This window comes from Salmo salar, chromosome 25 (genome assembly GCF_965601325.2).
Source record: "Salmo salar chromosome 25, fSalSal1, whole genome shotgun sequence".
Lineage (NCBI taxonomy): Eukaryota > Metazoa > Chordata > Actinopteri > Salmoniformes > Salmonidae > Salmo > Salmo salar.
The window spans coordinates 23,043,153-23,055,773 of record NC_138315.1 but is presented as its reverse complement, the minus strand read 5'-3'; the positions used below and the strand labels follow the sequence as shown (position 1 = coordinate 23,055,773).

General features: G+C 42.3%; 1 protein-coding gene across 16 annotated transcripts in view; it reads left to right on the top strand.

Annotated features, from left to right (window-relative positions):
* The first annotated feature begins 6,110 nt into the window (after positions 1-6,110).
* Positions 6,111-12,621, top strand: part of neb (nebulin) — a 79,647-nt gene continuing 73,136 nt past the window's right edge. For 15 of the 16 annotated variants that reach the window (XM_082969008.1, XM_082969002.1, XM_082969007.1 and 12 more), the window contains exons 1-4: positions 6,111-6,187; positions 6,865-6,975; positions 7,379-7,463; positions 11,372-11,446. In XM_082969008.1, the coding sequence (XP_082825134.1) occupies positions 7,401-7,463; positions 11,372-11,446 (138 nt within the window). In that variant the 5' untranslated portion in view covers positions 6,111-6,187; positions 6,865-6,975; positions 7,379-7,400. The remainder of the gene's footprint in view (positions 6,188-6,864; positions 6,976-7,378; positions 7,464-11,371; positions 11,447-12,621) is intronic. The other variant, XM_045707827.2, reaches the window with a different exon arrangement.

Genomic DNA, 12,621 nt, shown 5'->3' with positions numbered 1-12,621 from the left:
GTCCCCATGTGCAGTTGTAAACCGTAGTCTGGCTTTTTTATGGCGGTTTTAAAGCAGTGGCTTCTTTCTTGCTGAGCGGCCTTTCAGGTTATGTCGATATAGGACTCGTTTTACTGTGGATATAGATATTTTTGTACTTGTTTCCTCCAGCATCTTCACAAGGTCCTTTGCTGTTGTTCTGGGATTGATTTGCTGTAATTCTGGGATTAATTTGCACTTTTCGCACCAAAGTACATTCATCTCTAGGAGACAGAACGTGTCTCCTTCCTGAGCGGTATGATGGCTGCGTGGTCCCAAGGTGTTTATACTTGCGTGCTATTGTTTGTACAGATGAACGTGGTACCTTCAGGCGTTTTGAAATTGTTCCCAAGGATGAACCAGACTTGTGGAGGTCTACAATTTGTTTTCTGAGGTCTTGGCTGATTTCTTTTGATTTTCCCATGATGTCAAGCAAAGAGGCACTTAGTTTGAAGGTAGGCCTTGAAATACATCCACAGGTAAACCTCCAATTGACTCAAATGATGTCAATTAGCCTATCAGAAGCTTCTAAAGCCATGACATCATTTTCTGGAATGTTCCAAGCTGTTTAAAGGCACAGTCAATTTGGTGTATGTAAACTTCTGACCCAATGGAATTGTGATACAGTGAATTATAAGTGAAATAATCTGTTTGTAAACAATTGTTGGAAAAATTGCTTGTGTCATCAAATCAAATCAAATTTATTTATATAGCCCTTCATACATTAGCTGATATCTCAAAGTGCTGTACAGAAACCCAGCCTAAAACCCCAAACAGCAAGCAATGCATGTGAAAGAAGCACGGTGGCTAGGAAAAACTCCCTAGGAAACACTCCCTAGAAAGGCCAAAAACCTAGGAAGAAACCTAGAGAGGAACCAGGCTATGAGGGGTGGCCAGTCCTCTTCTGGCTGTGCAGGGTGGATATTATAACGGAACATGGTCAAGATGTTAAAATGTTCATAAATGACCAGCATGGTCAAATAATAATAATCATAGTAGTTGTCGAGGGTGCAACAAGCACGTCTGGTGAACAGGTCAGGGTTCCATAGCCACAGGCAGAACAGTTGAGACTGGAGCAGCAGCACGGCCAGGTGGACTGGGGACAGCAAGGAGTCATCATACCAGGTAGTCCTGAGGCATGGTCCTAGGGCTCAGGTCCTCCGAGAGAAAGACAGAAAGAGAGAGAGAGAATTAGAGAGAGCATATTTAAATTCACACAGGACACCAGATAAGACGAGAGAAATACTCCAGATGTAACAGACTGACCCTAGCCCCCCGACACATAAACTACTGCAGCATAAATACTGGAGGCTGAGACAGGAGGGATCAGAAGACACTGTGGCCCCATCCGATGATACCCCCGGACAGGGCCAAACAGGCAGGATATAACCTCACCCACTTTGCCAAAGCACAGCCCCCACACCACTACATTTACATTTACATTTAAGTCATTTAGCAGACGCTCTTATCCAGAGCGACTTACAAAATGGTGCATTCACCTTATGATATCCAGTGGAACAACCACTTTACAATAGTGCATCTAAATCTTTTAAGGGGGGGGGGGGGGGGTTAGAAGGATTACTTTATCCTATCCTAGGTATTCCTTAAAGAGGTGGGGTTTCAGGTGTCTCCGGAAGGTGGTGATTGAGGGATGTCTCCAACCACCAACTTACCGTCCTAAGACAAGGCCGAGTATAGCCCACAACGATCTCCGCCACGGCACAACCCAAGGGTGGGCGCCAACCCAGACAGGAAGACCACGTCAGTGACTCAACCCACTCAAGTGACGCACCCCTCCCATGGACAGCATGGAAGAACACCAGTAAGCCAGTGACTCAGCCCCTGTAAAAGGGTTAGAGGCAGAGAATCCCAGTGGAAAGAGGGGAACCAGCAAGGCAGAGACAGCAAGGGCGGTTCGTTGCTCCAGCCTTTCCGTTCACCTTCACACTCCTGGGCCAGACTATACTTAATCATAGGACCTACTGAAGAGATAAGTCTTCAGTAAAGACTTAAAGGTTGAGACTGAGTCTGCGTCTCTCACATTGGTAGGCAGACCATTCCATAAAAATTGAGCTCTATAGGAGAAAGCCCTACCTCCAGCCGTTTGCTTAGAAATTCTAGGGACAATTAGGAGGCCTGCGTCTTGTAACCGTAGCGTACGTGTAGGTATGTACGGCAGGACCAAATCGGAAAGATAGGTAGGAGCAAGCCCATGTAATGCTTTGTAGGTTAGCAGTAAAACCTTGAAATCAGCCCTTGCCTTAACAGGAAGCCAGTGTAGGGAGGCTAGCACTGGAGTAATATGATCAAACTTTTTGGTTCTAGTCAGGATTCTAGCAGCCGTATTTAGCACTAACTGAAGTTTGTTTAGTGCTTTATCCGGGTAGCCGGAAAGTAGAGCATTGCAGTAGTCCAGCCTAGAAGTAACAAAAGCATGGATTAATTTTTCTGCGTCATTTTTGGACAGAAAGTTTCTGATTTTTGCAATGTTACGTAGATGGAAAAAAGCTGTCCTTGAAACAGTCTTGATATGTTCATCAAAAGAGAGATCAGGGTCCAGAGTAACGCCGAGGTCCTTCACAGTTTTATTTGAGACGACTGTACAACCATCCAGATTAATTGTCAGATTCAACAGAAGATCTCTTTGTTTCTTGGGACCTAGAACAAGCATCTCTGTTTTGTCCGAGTTTAAAAGTAGAAAGTTTGCAGCCATCCACTTCTTTATGTCTGAAACACAGGCTTCTAGCGAGGGCAATTTTGGGGCTTCACCATTTCATTGAAATGTGCAGCTGTGTGTCGTCCGCATAGCAGTGAAATGTAACATTATGTTTTCGAATGACATCCCCAAGAGGTAAAATATATAGTGAAAACAATAGTGGTCCTAAAACGGAACCTTGAGGAACACCGAAATTTACAATTGATTTGTCAGAGGACAAACCATTCACAGAGACAAACTGATATCTTTCCGACAGATAAGATCTAAACCAGGCCAGAACTTGTCCATGTAGACCAATTTGGGTTTCCAATCTCTCCAAAAGAATGTGGTGATCGATGGTATCAAAAGCGGCACTAAGATCTAGGAGCACGAGGACAGATGCAGAGCCTCGGTCTGACGTCATTAAAAGGTAATTTACCACCTTCACAAGTGCAGTCTCAGTGCTATGATGGGGTCTGAAACCAGACTGAAGCGTTTCGTATACATTGTTTGTCTTCAGGAAGGCAGTGAGTTGCTGTGCAACAGCTTTTTCTAAAATCTTTGAGAGGAATGGAAGATTCGATATAGGCCGATAGTTTTTTATAATTTCTGGGTCAAGATTCGGCTTTTTCAAGAGAGGCTTTATTACTGCCACTTTTAGTGAGCTTGGTACACATCCGGTGGATAGAGAGCCGTTTATTATGTTCAACATAGGAGGGCCAAGCACAGGAAGCAGCTCTTTCAGTAGTTTAGTTGGAATAGGGTCCAGTATGCAGCTTGAGGGTTTGGAGGCCATGATTATTTTCATCATTGTGTCAAGAGATATAGTACTAAAACACTTTAGTATCTCCCTTGATCCTAGGTCCTGGCAGAGTTGTGTAGACTCAGGACAATGAAGCTTTGGAGGAATACCCAGATTTAAAGAGGAGTCCGTAATTTGCTTTCTAATGATCATGATCTTTTCCTCAAAGAAGTTCATAAATTTATTACTGCTGAAGTGAAGCCATCCTCCATTTGCGAAGGCTGCTTTTTAGTTAGCTTTGCGACAGTATCAAAAAGAAATTTCGGATTGTTCTTATTTTCCTCAATTAAGTTGGAAAAATAGGATGATCGAGCAGCAGTGAGGGCTCTTCGATACTGCACGGTACTGTCTTTCCAAGCTAGTCGGAAGACTTCCAGTTTGGTGTGGCGCCATTTCCGTTCCAATTTTCTGGAAGCTTGCTTCAGAGCTCGTGTATTTTCTGTATACCAGGGAGCTAGTTTCTTATGACAGATGTTTTTAATTTTTAGGGGTGCAACTGCATCTAGGGTATTGCGCAAGGTTAAATTGAGTTCCTCGGTTAGGTGGTTAACTGATTTTTGTCCTCTGACGTCCTTGGGTAGGCAGAGGGAGTCTGGAAGGGCATCAAGGAATCTTTGGGTTGTCTGAGAATTTATAGCACGACTTTTAATGCTCCTTGGTTGGGGTCTGAGCAGATTATTTGTTGCGATTGCAAACGCAATAAAATGGTGGTCCGATAATCCAGGATTATGAGGAAAAACATTAAGATCCACAACATTTATTCCATGGGACAAAACTAGGTCCAGAGTATGACTGTGGCAGTGAGTAGGTCCAGAGACATGTTGGACAAAACCCACTGAGTCGATGATGGCTCCGAAAGCCTTTTGGAGTGGGTCTGTGGACTTTTCCATGTGAATGTTAAAGTCACCAAAAATTAGAATATTATCTGCTATGACTACAAGATCCGATAGGAATTCAGGGAACTCAGTGAGGAACACTGCATATGGCCCAGGAGGCCTGTAAACAGTAGCTATAAAAAGTGAGTGAGTAGGCTGCATAGATTTCATGACTAGAAGCTCAAAAGACGAAAACGTCATTGTTTTTTTTTTTGTAAATTGAAATTTGCTATCGTAAATGTTAGCAACACCTCCGCCTTTGCCGGATGCACGGGGGGTATGGTCACTAGTGTAACCAGGGGGTGAGGCCTCATTTAACACAGTAAATTCATCAGGCTTAAGCCATGTTTCAGTCAGGCCAATCACATCAAGATTATGATCAGTGATTAGTTCATTGACTATAACTGCCTTGGAAGTGAGGGATCTAACATTAAGTAACCCAATTTTGAGATGTGAGGTATCACAATCTCTTTCAATAATGGCAGGAATGGAGGAGGTCTTTATACTAGTGAGATTGCTAAAGCGAACACCGCCATTTTTTATTTTGCCCAACCTAGATCGAGGCACAGACACGGTCTCAATGGGGAAAGCTGAGCAGACTACGCTGACTGTGCTAGTGGCAGACTCCACTAAGCTGGCAGGCTGGCTAACAGCCTGCTGCCTGGCCTGCACCCTATTTCATTGTGGAGCTAGAGGAGTTAGAGCCCTGTCTATGTTCGTAGATAAGATGAGAGCACCCCTCCAGCTAGGATGGAGTCCGTCACTCCTCAACAGGCCAGGCTTGGTCCTGTTTGTGGGTGAGTCCCAGAAAGAGGGCCAATTATCTACAAATTCTATCTTTTGGGAGGGGCAGAACACAGTTTTCAACCAGCGATTGAGTTGTGAGACTCTGCTGTAGAGCTCATCACTCCCCCTAACTGCACAAAGTATATGTCCTAACCGACTTGCCAAAACTATAGTTTGTTAACAAAAACATTTGTGGAGGGGTTGAAAAACCACCATTTTAAACTTCCGACTTCAACTGTAGGTTAAAGAAGGATTTTTAATCCTTGAGAAAATTGAAATATTTTACATTTTAGTCATTTCGCAGATGCAGAGAAATTTACAGTAGTGAGTGCATACAGTTTCGTAATGGTCCCCCGTGAGAATCAAAACCATAATCTGGTTTTGCAAGCTCTACGAACTGAGCCACACGGGACCACATGGATTGTGTGTGTGTACCATTCAGAGGGTGAATGGGCAAGACAAAAAATCAACTGCCTTTTAACAGGGTATGGTAGTAGGTGGCAGTTCTTTTTTGTCAAGAACTGCAACACTGCTGGGTTTTTCACGCTGAACAGTTTCCCATGTGTATCAAGAATGGTCCACCACCCGAAGGACATCCAGCCAACTTGATACAACTCTTGGGAAGCATTTGAGTCAACATGGGCCAACATATCCCTGTGGAATGCTTTCGACACCTTGTAGAGTCCATGCCCCGATGAATTAAGGCTGTTCTGAGGGCAAAGGAAGGGGGGGAAGGTGCAACTCAATATCAGGAAGGTATTTCTAATGTTAAGTATACTTAGTGTATATTGCACTCAGATAAATGTACTTAACAGGTGCTATTTTCTTGAGGGATCACTTAGGTATATTTAGATTTTGAAACCTGAGAGCGCCAGCCTCTGATTGGCTGTTTGGACCACATGATAACTACGGTGCCGCTGCAGCAGTGAGCTGTCGTCCATCGTTTCTGTGGAGGGAAGTTGGGGAGGCTCTTTGGCGGCTTGGGAAACAATTAAACTCTAAAGTAAACTGGTAAGCTAAAAGAAACAATAAACTGAACATATTCCTTCCTTTCATCTTACCGCTCCAGCATTGCCATCGTTTGGGACTATTTTGTCTTCTGTACAGTTTTGTCTCCTGCTGCCTTTGGATTGCTTAGAGATAGTTAATGAAGGAATACTCCCAGTTAACGGGCTGTGTCCTCATTAAATCAGTCTCAGAGCAGTGGATCTCCAGAGACCAACAGGCCAACAATGGGACACCTTTTTAAAACACACCACAAGTTTGTTGCATTTTACACAACCTCTCCTGCCTCTGTTTTCAAGTCATTTTTGGTGGAAAAGTACTTTTGTGAATGGAGTGCTAAAAAAGGGTAGTTAGTACAGCCATCCTAAATTTAACCTGCAGCCTCAGAAGGCATTGGAGCTCTGTTAGCTAAACAAAGCCAGCCAATCAGACTGTGGTATTAACTTACATGACAAACAGCTGTCCCAACCCTTCAGCCAGGAGGCGAAGGACTGCTCTAGGGGGGTTTAAAGGTGTCAAACTCTCATCAAAGTCTACCGGCCTTCAAAAGGCATTCCAGTACAACTTGGCCTGTGATCACACCTTTTAGCTGTACCTGAGCTTTATCTTATCTGGTGTGGAATTGGAGTTGATAACAGTAAGAGTGAATGTTAATTCTGACGCTTATTTGTTTACTTGTCTAGGCTTTAGGGCAAAACACAAATTGGAATATCAGTTTGGGACCCTAGTGGACGGCAAGTCAGCAGCTTCCTTTACTGTAAGGTTGCTGGAAATACTACAGGAGTCTTTCTCGGGTACGACATGTTGCATTGTTTGTCATTTCGCCATCATTGTGTGTGCGTGTTACATACATTATGTGTGAATGACTTTGTTACAAGGTTCTGTCCATATCCTGTCTTTGACTTTGGTGGTTGGGTTCACCAGAGACTGCAAGGCATGTTCTTAAAATATCTCTGTTAATGTTGTCCTTCAGCCTCTGGTAAAGACACATTGCTCTATGGAGGGCACTAGTACTTATTTTTGCTTCTAAAGATGAAATGTACTGTAACACAGAGTTTTACATTGATGTTGACTGTTACGTCCAAATTATGGATACTAGATGATTGTGAATTGTGCTTGTAAAGTTTCAACCATATTTTACTGGGAGGTGCATCATTGAGAATTTAAATGCCTGATGATGTTATGTGTTTGAGGTAGAAACCCCTAAAACTGTGTCATCATGGATGAGAATGAAGAAATTGAGGAGGAGTTTGAGGAGGATGAGGAGATTTATGAGGAAGAGGTAAGTAAATATTTTCTTGCGACATCAACACAACACACCATCATTGCCTTACGTACTCAGACTCAGTCAATTCAATTCAAATTCAGTCAAGGAAAGTTAGAATAGGAATCAGAATTTCAGTTTACCTCCTGAATTGAAATGGAATTGGAACCCCAACCCCATTCCAAACCCACTACATATGTTCTTAGGTCTGAGTTCTATGGCCACAGTAGTCAAATCAAATCAAATGTTATTGGTCATATACACATGGTTAGCAGATGTTATTGCGAGTGTAGCAAAATGCTTGTAAACAAAGTTTCCTAAGGACTAGAAGCGAGGCAGCCCTCTCTGTCGGCGCCATTTCTGTCTTCTCTGGTACTGGTGGGTCTCCAGGTTAACTAGCAAACTTTACTCAGTCCCTATGAAGAGGCAACTCAGTTTTGATACCACCCCAGTAAGTCGTTCAGGAGTCCAGGTGTCTTTGAGCTGTGAGCAGGGTTAGATCCTGTTTCCAAAGAACACGCATCTTCCTATATGCTAGCTATAGACATGGCCCTGGCTAGCCCTGTACAGTCCAGAGAACTGTAAATCAGACCAGGGACCAGTCATTCAAATCAAGACCTCTGCCACTTTCCTCTTTTCTTGGACATTTTAAAGCATAGTTATGAACATAAAAAGTAATCACACCTTTTTGTTTACAAGGACCATCGCACTTAAGCAGTGCGAAGTTCAAAATGGGAAAACTCCTTTAACTTGGTAGTCGATGTAGAAGAAGTATACGTACACTTTACCTGGCCAACGACCTTATCTTCAAGGCTCCCTGAGAGATCAACTACTGACAACTATAGGCGAGCACTTTGATCTAGTCTAGGTCTAGTTATTACACAACAGATAGTGTGAAGACAATGTTGTCATTCCTGCAGATACTGTCAATTTGTATTAAGTTACACTGCACTGCAATATGCATGAATGGAAGAGTCCATCATCATTCGTCATCTATAACATTTCTCACACCATTGGTGTAAAATGTATAGTAATGTTGGGATGATGTTCCATTCAGAAGAGTTATGGATTGTTTGGGGAGCTGCTATTTTGTTGGAAGTAACCAACGTTTTGTGTTAGATATAAACATGTAGTATCAGTAAGATTATACTGTGCCTTTCTTCAACAATGTGTAATATTGGTGCAAAACCTCTGTCACACAATAAAAGATGTTGAAGCATTTGGCTTCAGACTGGCAGTTCTGGAGATGGTGTAGTATCACCATAATCCACACAGTCTATTCCAGTGTTGACAGCTCCCCAAGCTCTAACATAGATTTTCATACTGTGTCATTGTATTTCTTTGTGATGGTCCACTCTGTGTCAGAGCGTCCAATGGAAGAGTGAAAGCAGAAGGCTAATAACTGAATCTCTTATTTCCTGGTGAAATTGGGTTAAAGTTAGCCTCGTATTTGTCTAAACTTTATGTTGTTGATAACTTATAGGGGAATCCAAATCATTTCTTCCTAATTGAGGATGTGGAAGATACTTCTGATTTGTCATTGTTACATATTCAAAACATTTAGAAAAATGTACAGTATTTGGAAAGTTATTGTTTGGTTCCCATATAACATATCCACTTTTTCAAAGAGATTTATTTATCTTTAATGCAAAAATGAAAATCCTTTGTAACGCAGAAAAAAAAGAATACGCTCAACTCAATACACTCTGATTTCACTACTACTTTCATCTACACTTTGGAGGACATTTTTAAAGAGATTACTTTGATCTTATTAGTAAGAAAGCTTCTTTCATCTGATCTACAGGCTGGGGAGAAACGTGCAGCTGTGCATTTTATAGGATATACAGTACTCTACATTGCAGATAATAACTGGGTGGATTGTACAATCATTCAGGACAACAGTTTTTTGTTGACATTTCAGGATGGTTATTAAGTGGTTATTAATATGGATTATATTGTACTAAGTATTTCATATGCAGCATTTAACGATTTGAACAAGAGCACTTTCTAAAGATAGTACATAGTTTTATGTTATGCTGCTTTTCCCTGTTAATGTTAATCAAGTTTGAGATCTTTTCAAGTTCCATTTTGACAGTCTATCTTTCTCCCAGTAAGATAAATATTTATTCTGAGCTCTGATATGTGGCTGTTAAACACTCTCGGGACGGGACAGCACAGGAGATACACATTTAGCAGTTGACATAGTGAGAAGTGCTGCCTGCTGTAAATCACACGGCAGTAGCTCCAGTAGCCGGGCTTGGGTCTGCTAACATCACTCATAGGATGTGCTTAGGAGGTTGATTCATGTAGAGAGAAACCAGCAGGCAACTAGCAGCTAGCTAGAGGAGGAAGGCAAATCTAAGCTCTGTAGGAGCAGAATCTTAGCCTGATTCCAGATCTGTTTGTGATGTCTTGCCAACTCCTGACTAGAAGATTCTACCTGTTCTCTGTCCTCCATTGTTTTTATTGTCATTTCTAAAACCTGTTGGGGAACAACAACAAAGCGGGTGTGGGGTAGTTCATGTACCTGTATGATTCTCCTCCTGTCTTGTAGAGTCAGAAAACAGCCTCTTACAACTGTTGTTTAAAGTGTTTGCGATTTTTTTTCCCCCCAGCTCTGGTCTGTCAGTGTTTCAGTAGGCTGTTTGGCATTCGAATCGCAGGCCTGTGTTGTGTCGGGACGATAATGATGATGATTCTGACCATTAGTTTGAGGGTTTTCTAGACAGTTCCACCAGTAGGGTTGTTAGACGTGTTCATAGGGCTGTCCCCTATTAATGGTATGGCAATGAGTACCTTCCTGAGTTAGAGAACAATGTCTCACTCTCAACTCACAGAGGCCACTGGTTATACGTTTGGCTTCGTTAAAGTTAGACACAGGCTATTCAGGGAACATGTGTGAGAATGTTTTTTGTTTAGTAGAGTATGTTGCTCTGATTTAAGCTAATAGTAAGGAGATTTATTAGTGTAATCACTAAGGATTAAAACCGTTTTAGCTGTCTTGTTGATATTTGGATTCACTGCAACTTTTTACAACAAGGACAATGGACTTGTTAATGGAATAACAAACAAGAATAGCCAGTGAGGTCATATGAGGGTGTATATACAGTATTCCCAGTTATGGTCGGACAGAGGGTTCTGTCTGTCAGACCTGGGATTAAATACTAGAATCTTTCGCATACTTTTACCGTTTACTTTAACTTGGAGTGACAGGTGGGCATGGTTTGTCATTTTGCAAATATTCTATTGTTTCCATTGTCCCAGACAAACTCACTCAGTCAAAACCAGCTAAAGTATTTGAAATGATTGTAAGTAGATTTGAACCCAGGTCTGATCAGAGGGCTCTGTCCGATGCAGGCAGGCAACCAGCACACAGTCAGTCAGGCAACCAGCACACAGTCAGTCAGGCAACCAGCACACAGTCAGTCAGGCAGACAGAGCCGTCAGTCAGGCAGCCATTCAGGGCTATTATAGGCTCCTACTCCTCTTCCCCCTGGAATAGAGGCTTCATTACACTCTTCAGTAATCACACTATATACCAGGATCCAAAAGGACACCTTCAAGGTCACTGGAGGGATCTGGGATATATGGAACCTTTTATTACATTATAGTGAATGTAGTTATTATATCATTATGCTAATTGTCAAAGACTGTCGCTGAACGTTAGTGCTGAAAGTAGAATATCTGACTTAACTACCACAACCAGATAATTGTGGTGACAGTGCAGATGAGTATTAAGTGAGTATAAGAATGAGTTACTGTTTATCAGTGTTGTTTACAGTATAAAAGGCTAACTGACTGTGTCAGAGATCAGAGAATTATTGCACCAGAGCTGGGGGAAAACTACATCCAATACATTTGTGATATGTCTTCCTTTTGCTTGTAATGGCGATTTTGAAACCAGCGAGTTGTTCCTATATTTATAGTATTTTGAGGAGACGGTGACTTCGACCACCTCTCACCAGACCACAACTCAGGTGGGAGCAGAGGTAAAGCAACAGGTAGAAGACAACAGTGAAATAAACAGAACATGCCGCTCATGATGCTTCGGTTGTGCTTGCATGTCATGGGGGTTATTCCACAGACGTAAGCCATACAAAGGAGAGAAATTCTAGAAAGGATACTGTTTAAAAAAGCAATGTGTGTGACCCTGTGGATTATTAAACAAACTACCTTGTTTAACAATTCACAATTTACTCAAGTCGAGGAAGACATTTTTTGGGCCATTCCAAAAGTGAGTTCCCAAACAAAAAGGCGATTGTTTGGGTAATTCACAAATCATGACTTCATGTACATTTTCTTAGGCTAGTGAGTGACTGATGAAATAGCCCTCATATAGGCAGATTTTGCTAAATGATGCATGCAGTCAATTGTGTCTTGTTCACCACTGCTTTTGTCCACTGGCTCCTTCATGGCCAGTCTCTCCTTCCCTTTCCTTCAGTCTCCTTTCCTTTTTATTTCCTTCATTCATTCCCTTTCCCTCAGTTCCTTTCCTTTCCGTCATTCATTCCCTTTCCCTCAGTCCCTTTCCTTTCCTTCGTTCAGTTCCTTTCCCTCAGTCCCTTTCCTTTCCTTCATTCAGTTCCTTTCCCTCAGTCCCTTTCCTTTCTTTCATTCAGTCCCTTTCCCTCAGTCCCTTTCCTTTCTTTCATTCAGTCCCTTTCCCTCAGTCCCTTTCCTTTCTTTCATTCATTCCCTTTCCCTCAGTCCCTTTCCTTTCTTTCATTCATTCCCTTTCCCTCAGTCCCTTTCCTTTCCGTCAGTCATTCCCTTTCCCTCAGTCCTTTTTCTTTCCTTCGTTCAGTCCCTTTCCCTCAGTCCTTTTCCTTTCTTTCATTCAGTCCCTTTCCCTCAGTCCCTTTCCTTTCTTTCATTCATTCCCTTTCCCTCAGTCCTTTTCCTTTCTTTCATTCAGTCCCTTTCCCTCAGTCCCTTTCCTTTCTTTCATTCAGTCCCTTTCCCTCAGTCCCTTTCCTTTCTTTCATTCAGTCCCTTTCCCTCAGTCCCTTTCCTTTCTTTCATTCAGTCCCTTTCCCTCAGTCCCTTTCCTTTCTTTCATTCAGTTCCTTTCCCTCAGTCCCTTTCCTTTCTTTCATTCAGTCCCTTTCCCTCAGTCCCTTTCCTTTCCTTCATTCAGTCCCTTTCCCTCAGTCCCTTTCCTTTCCTGTATCCCTGA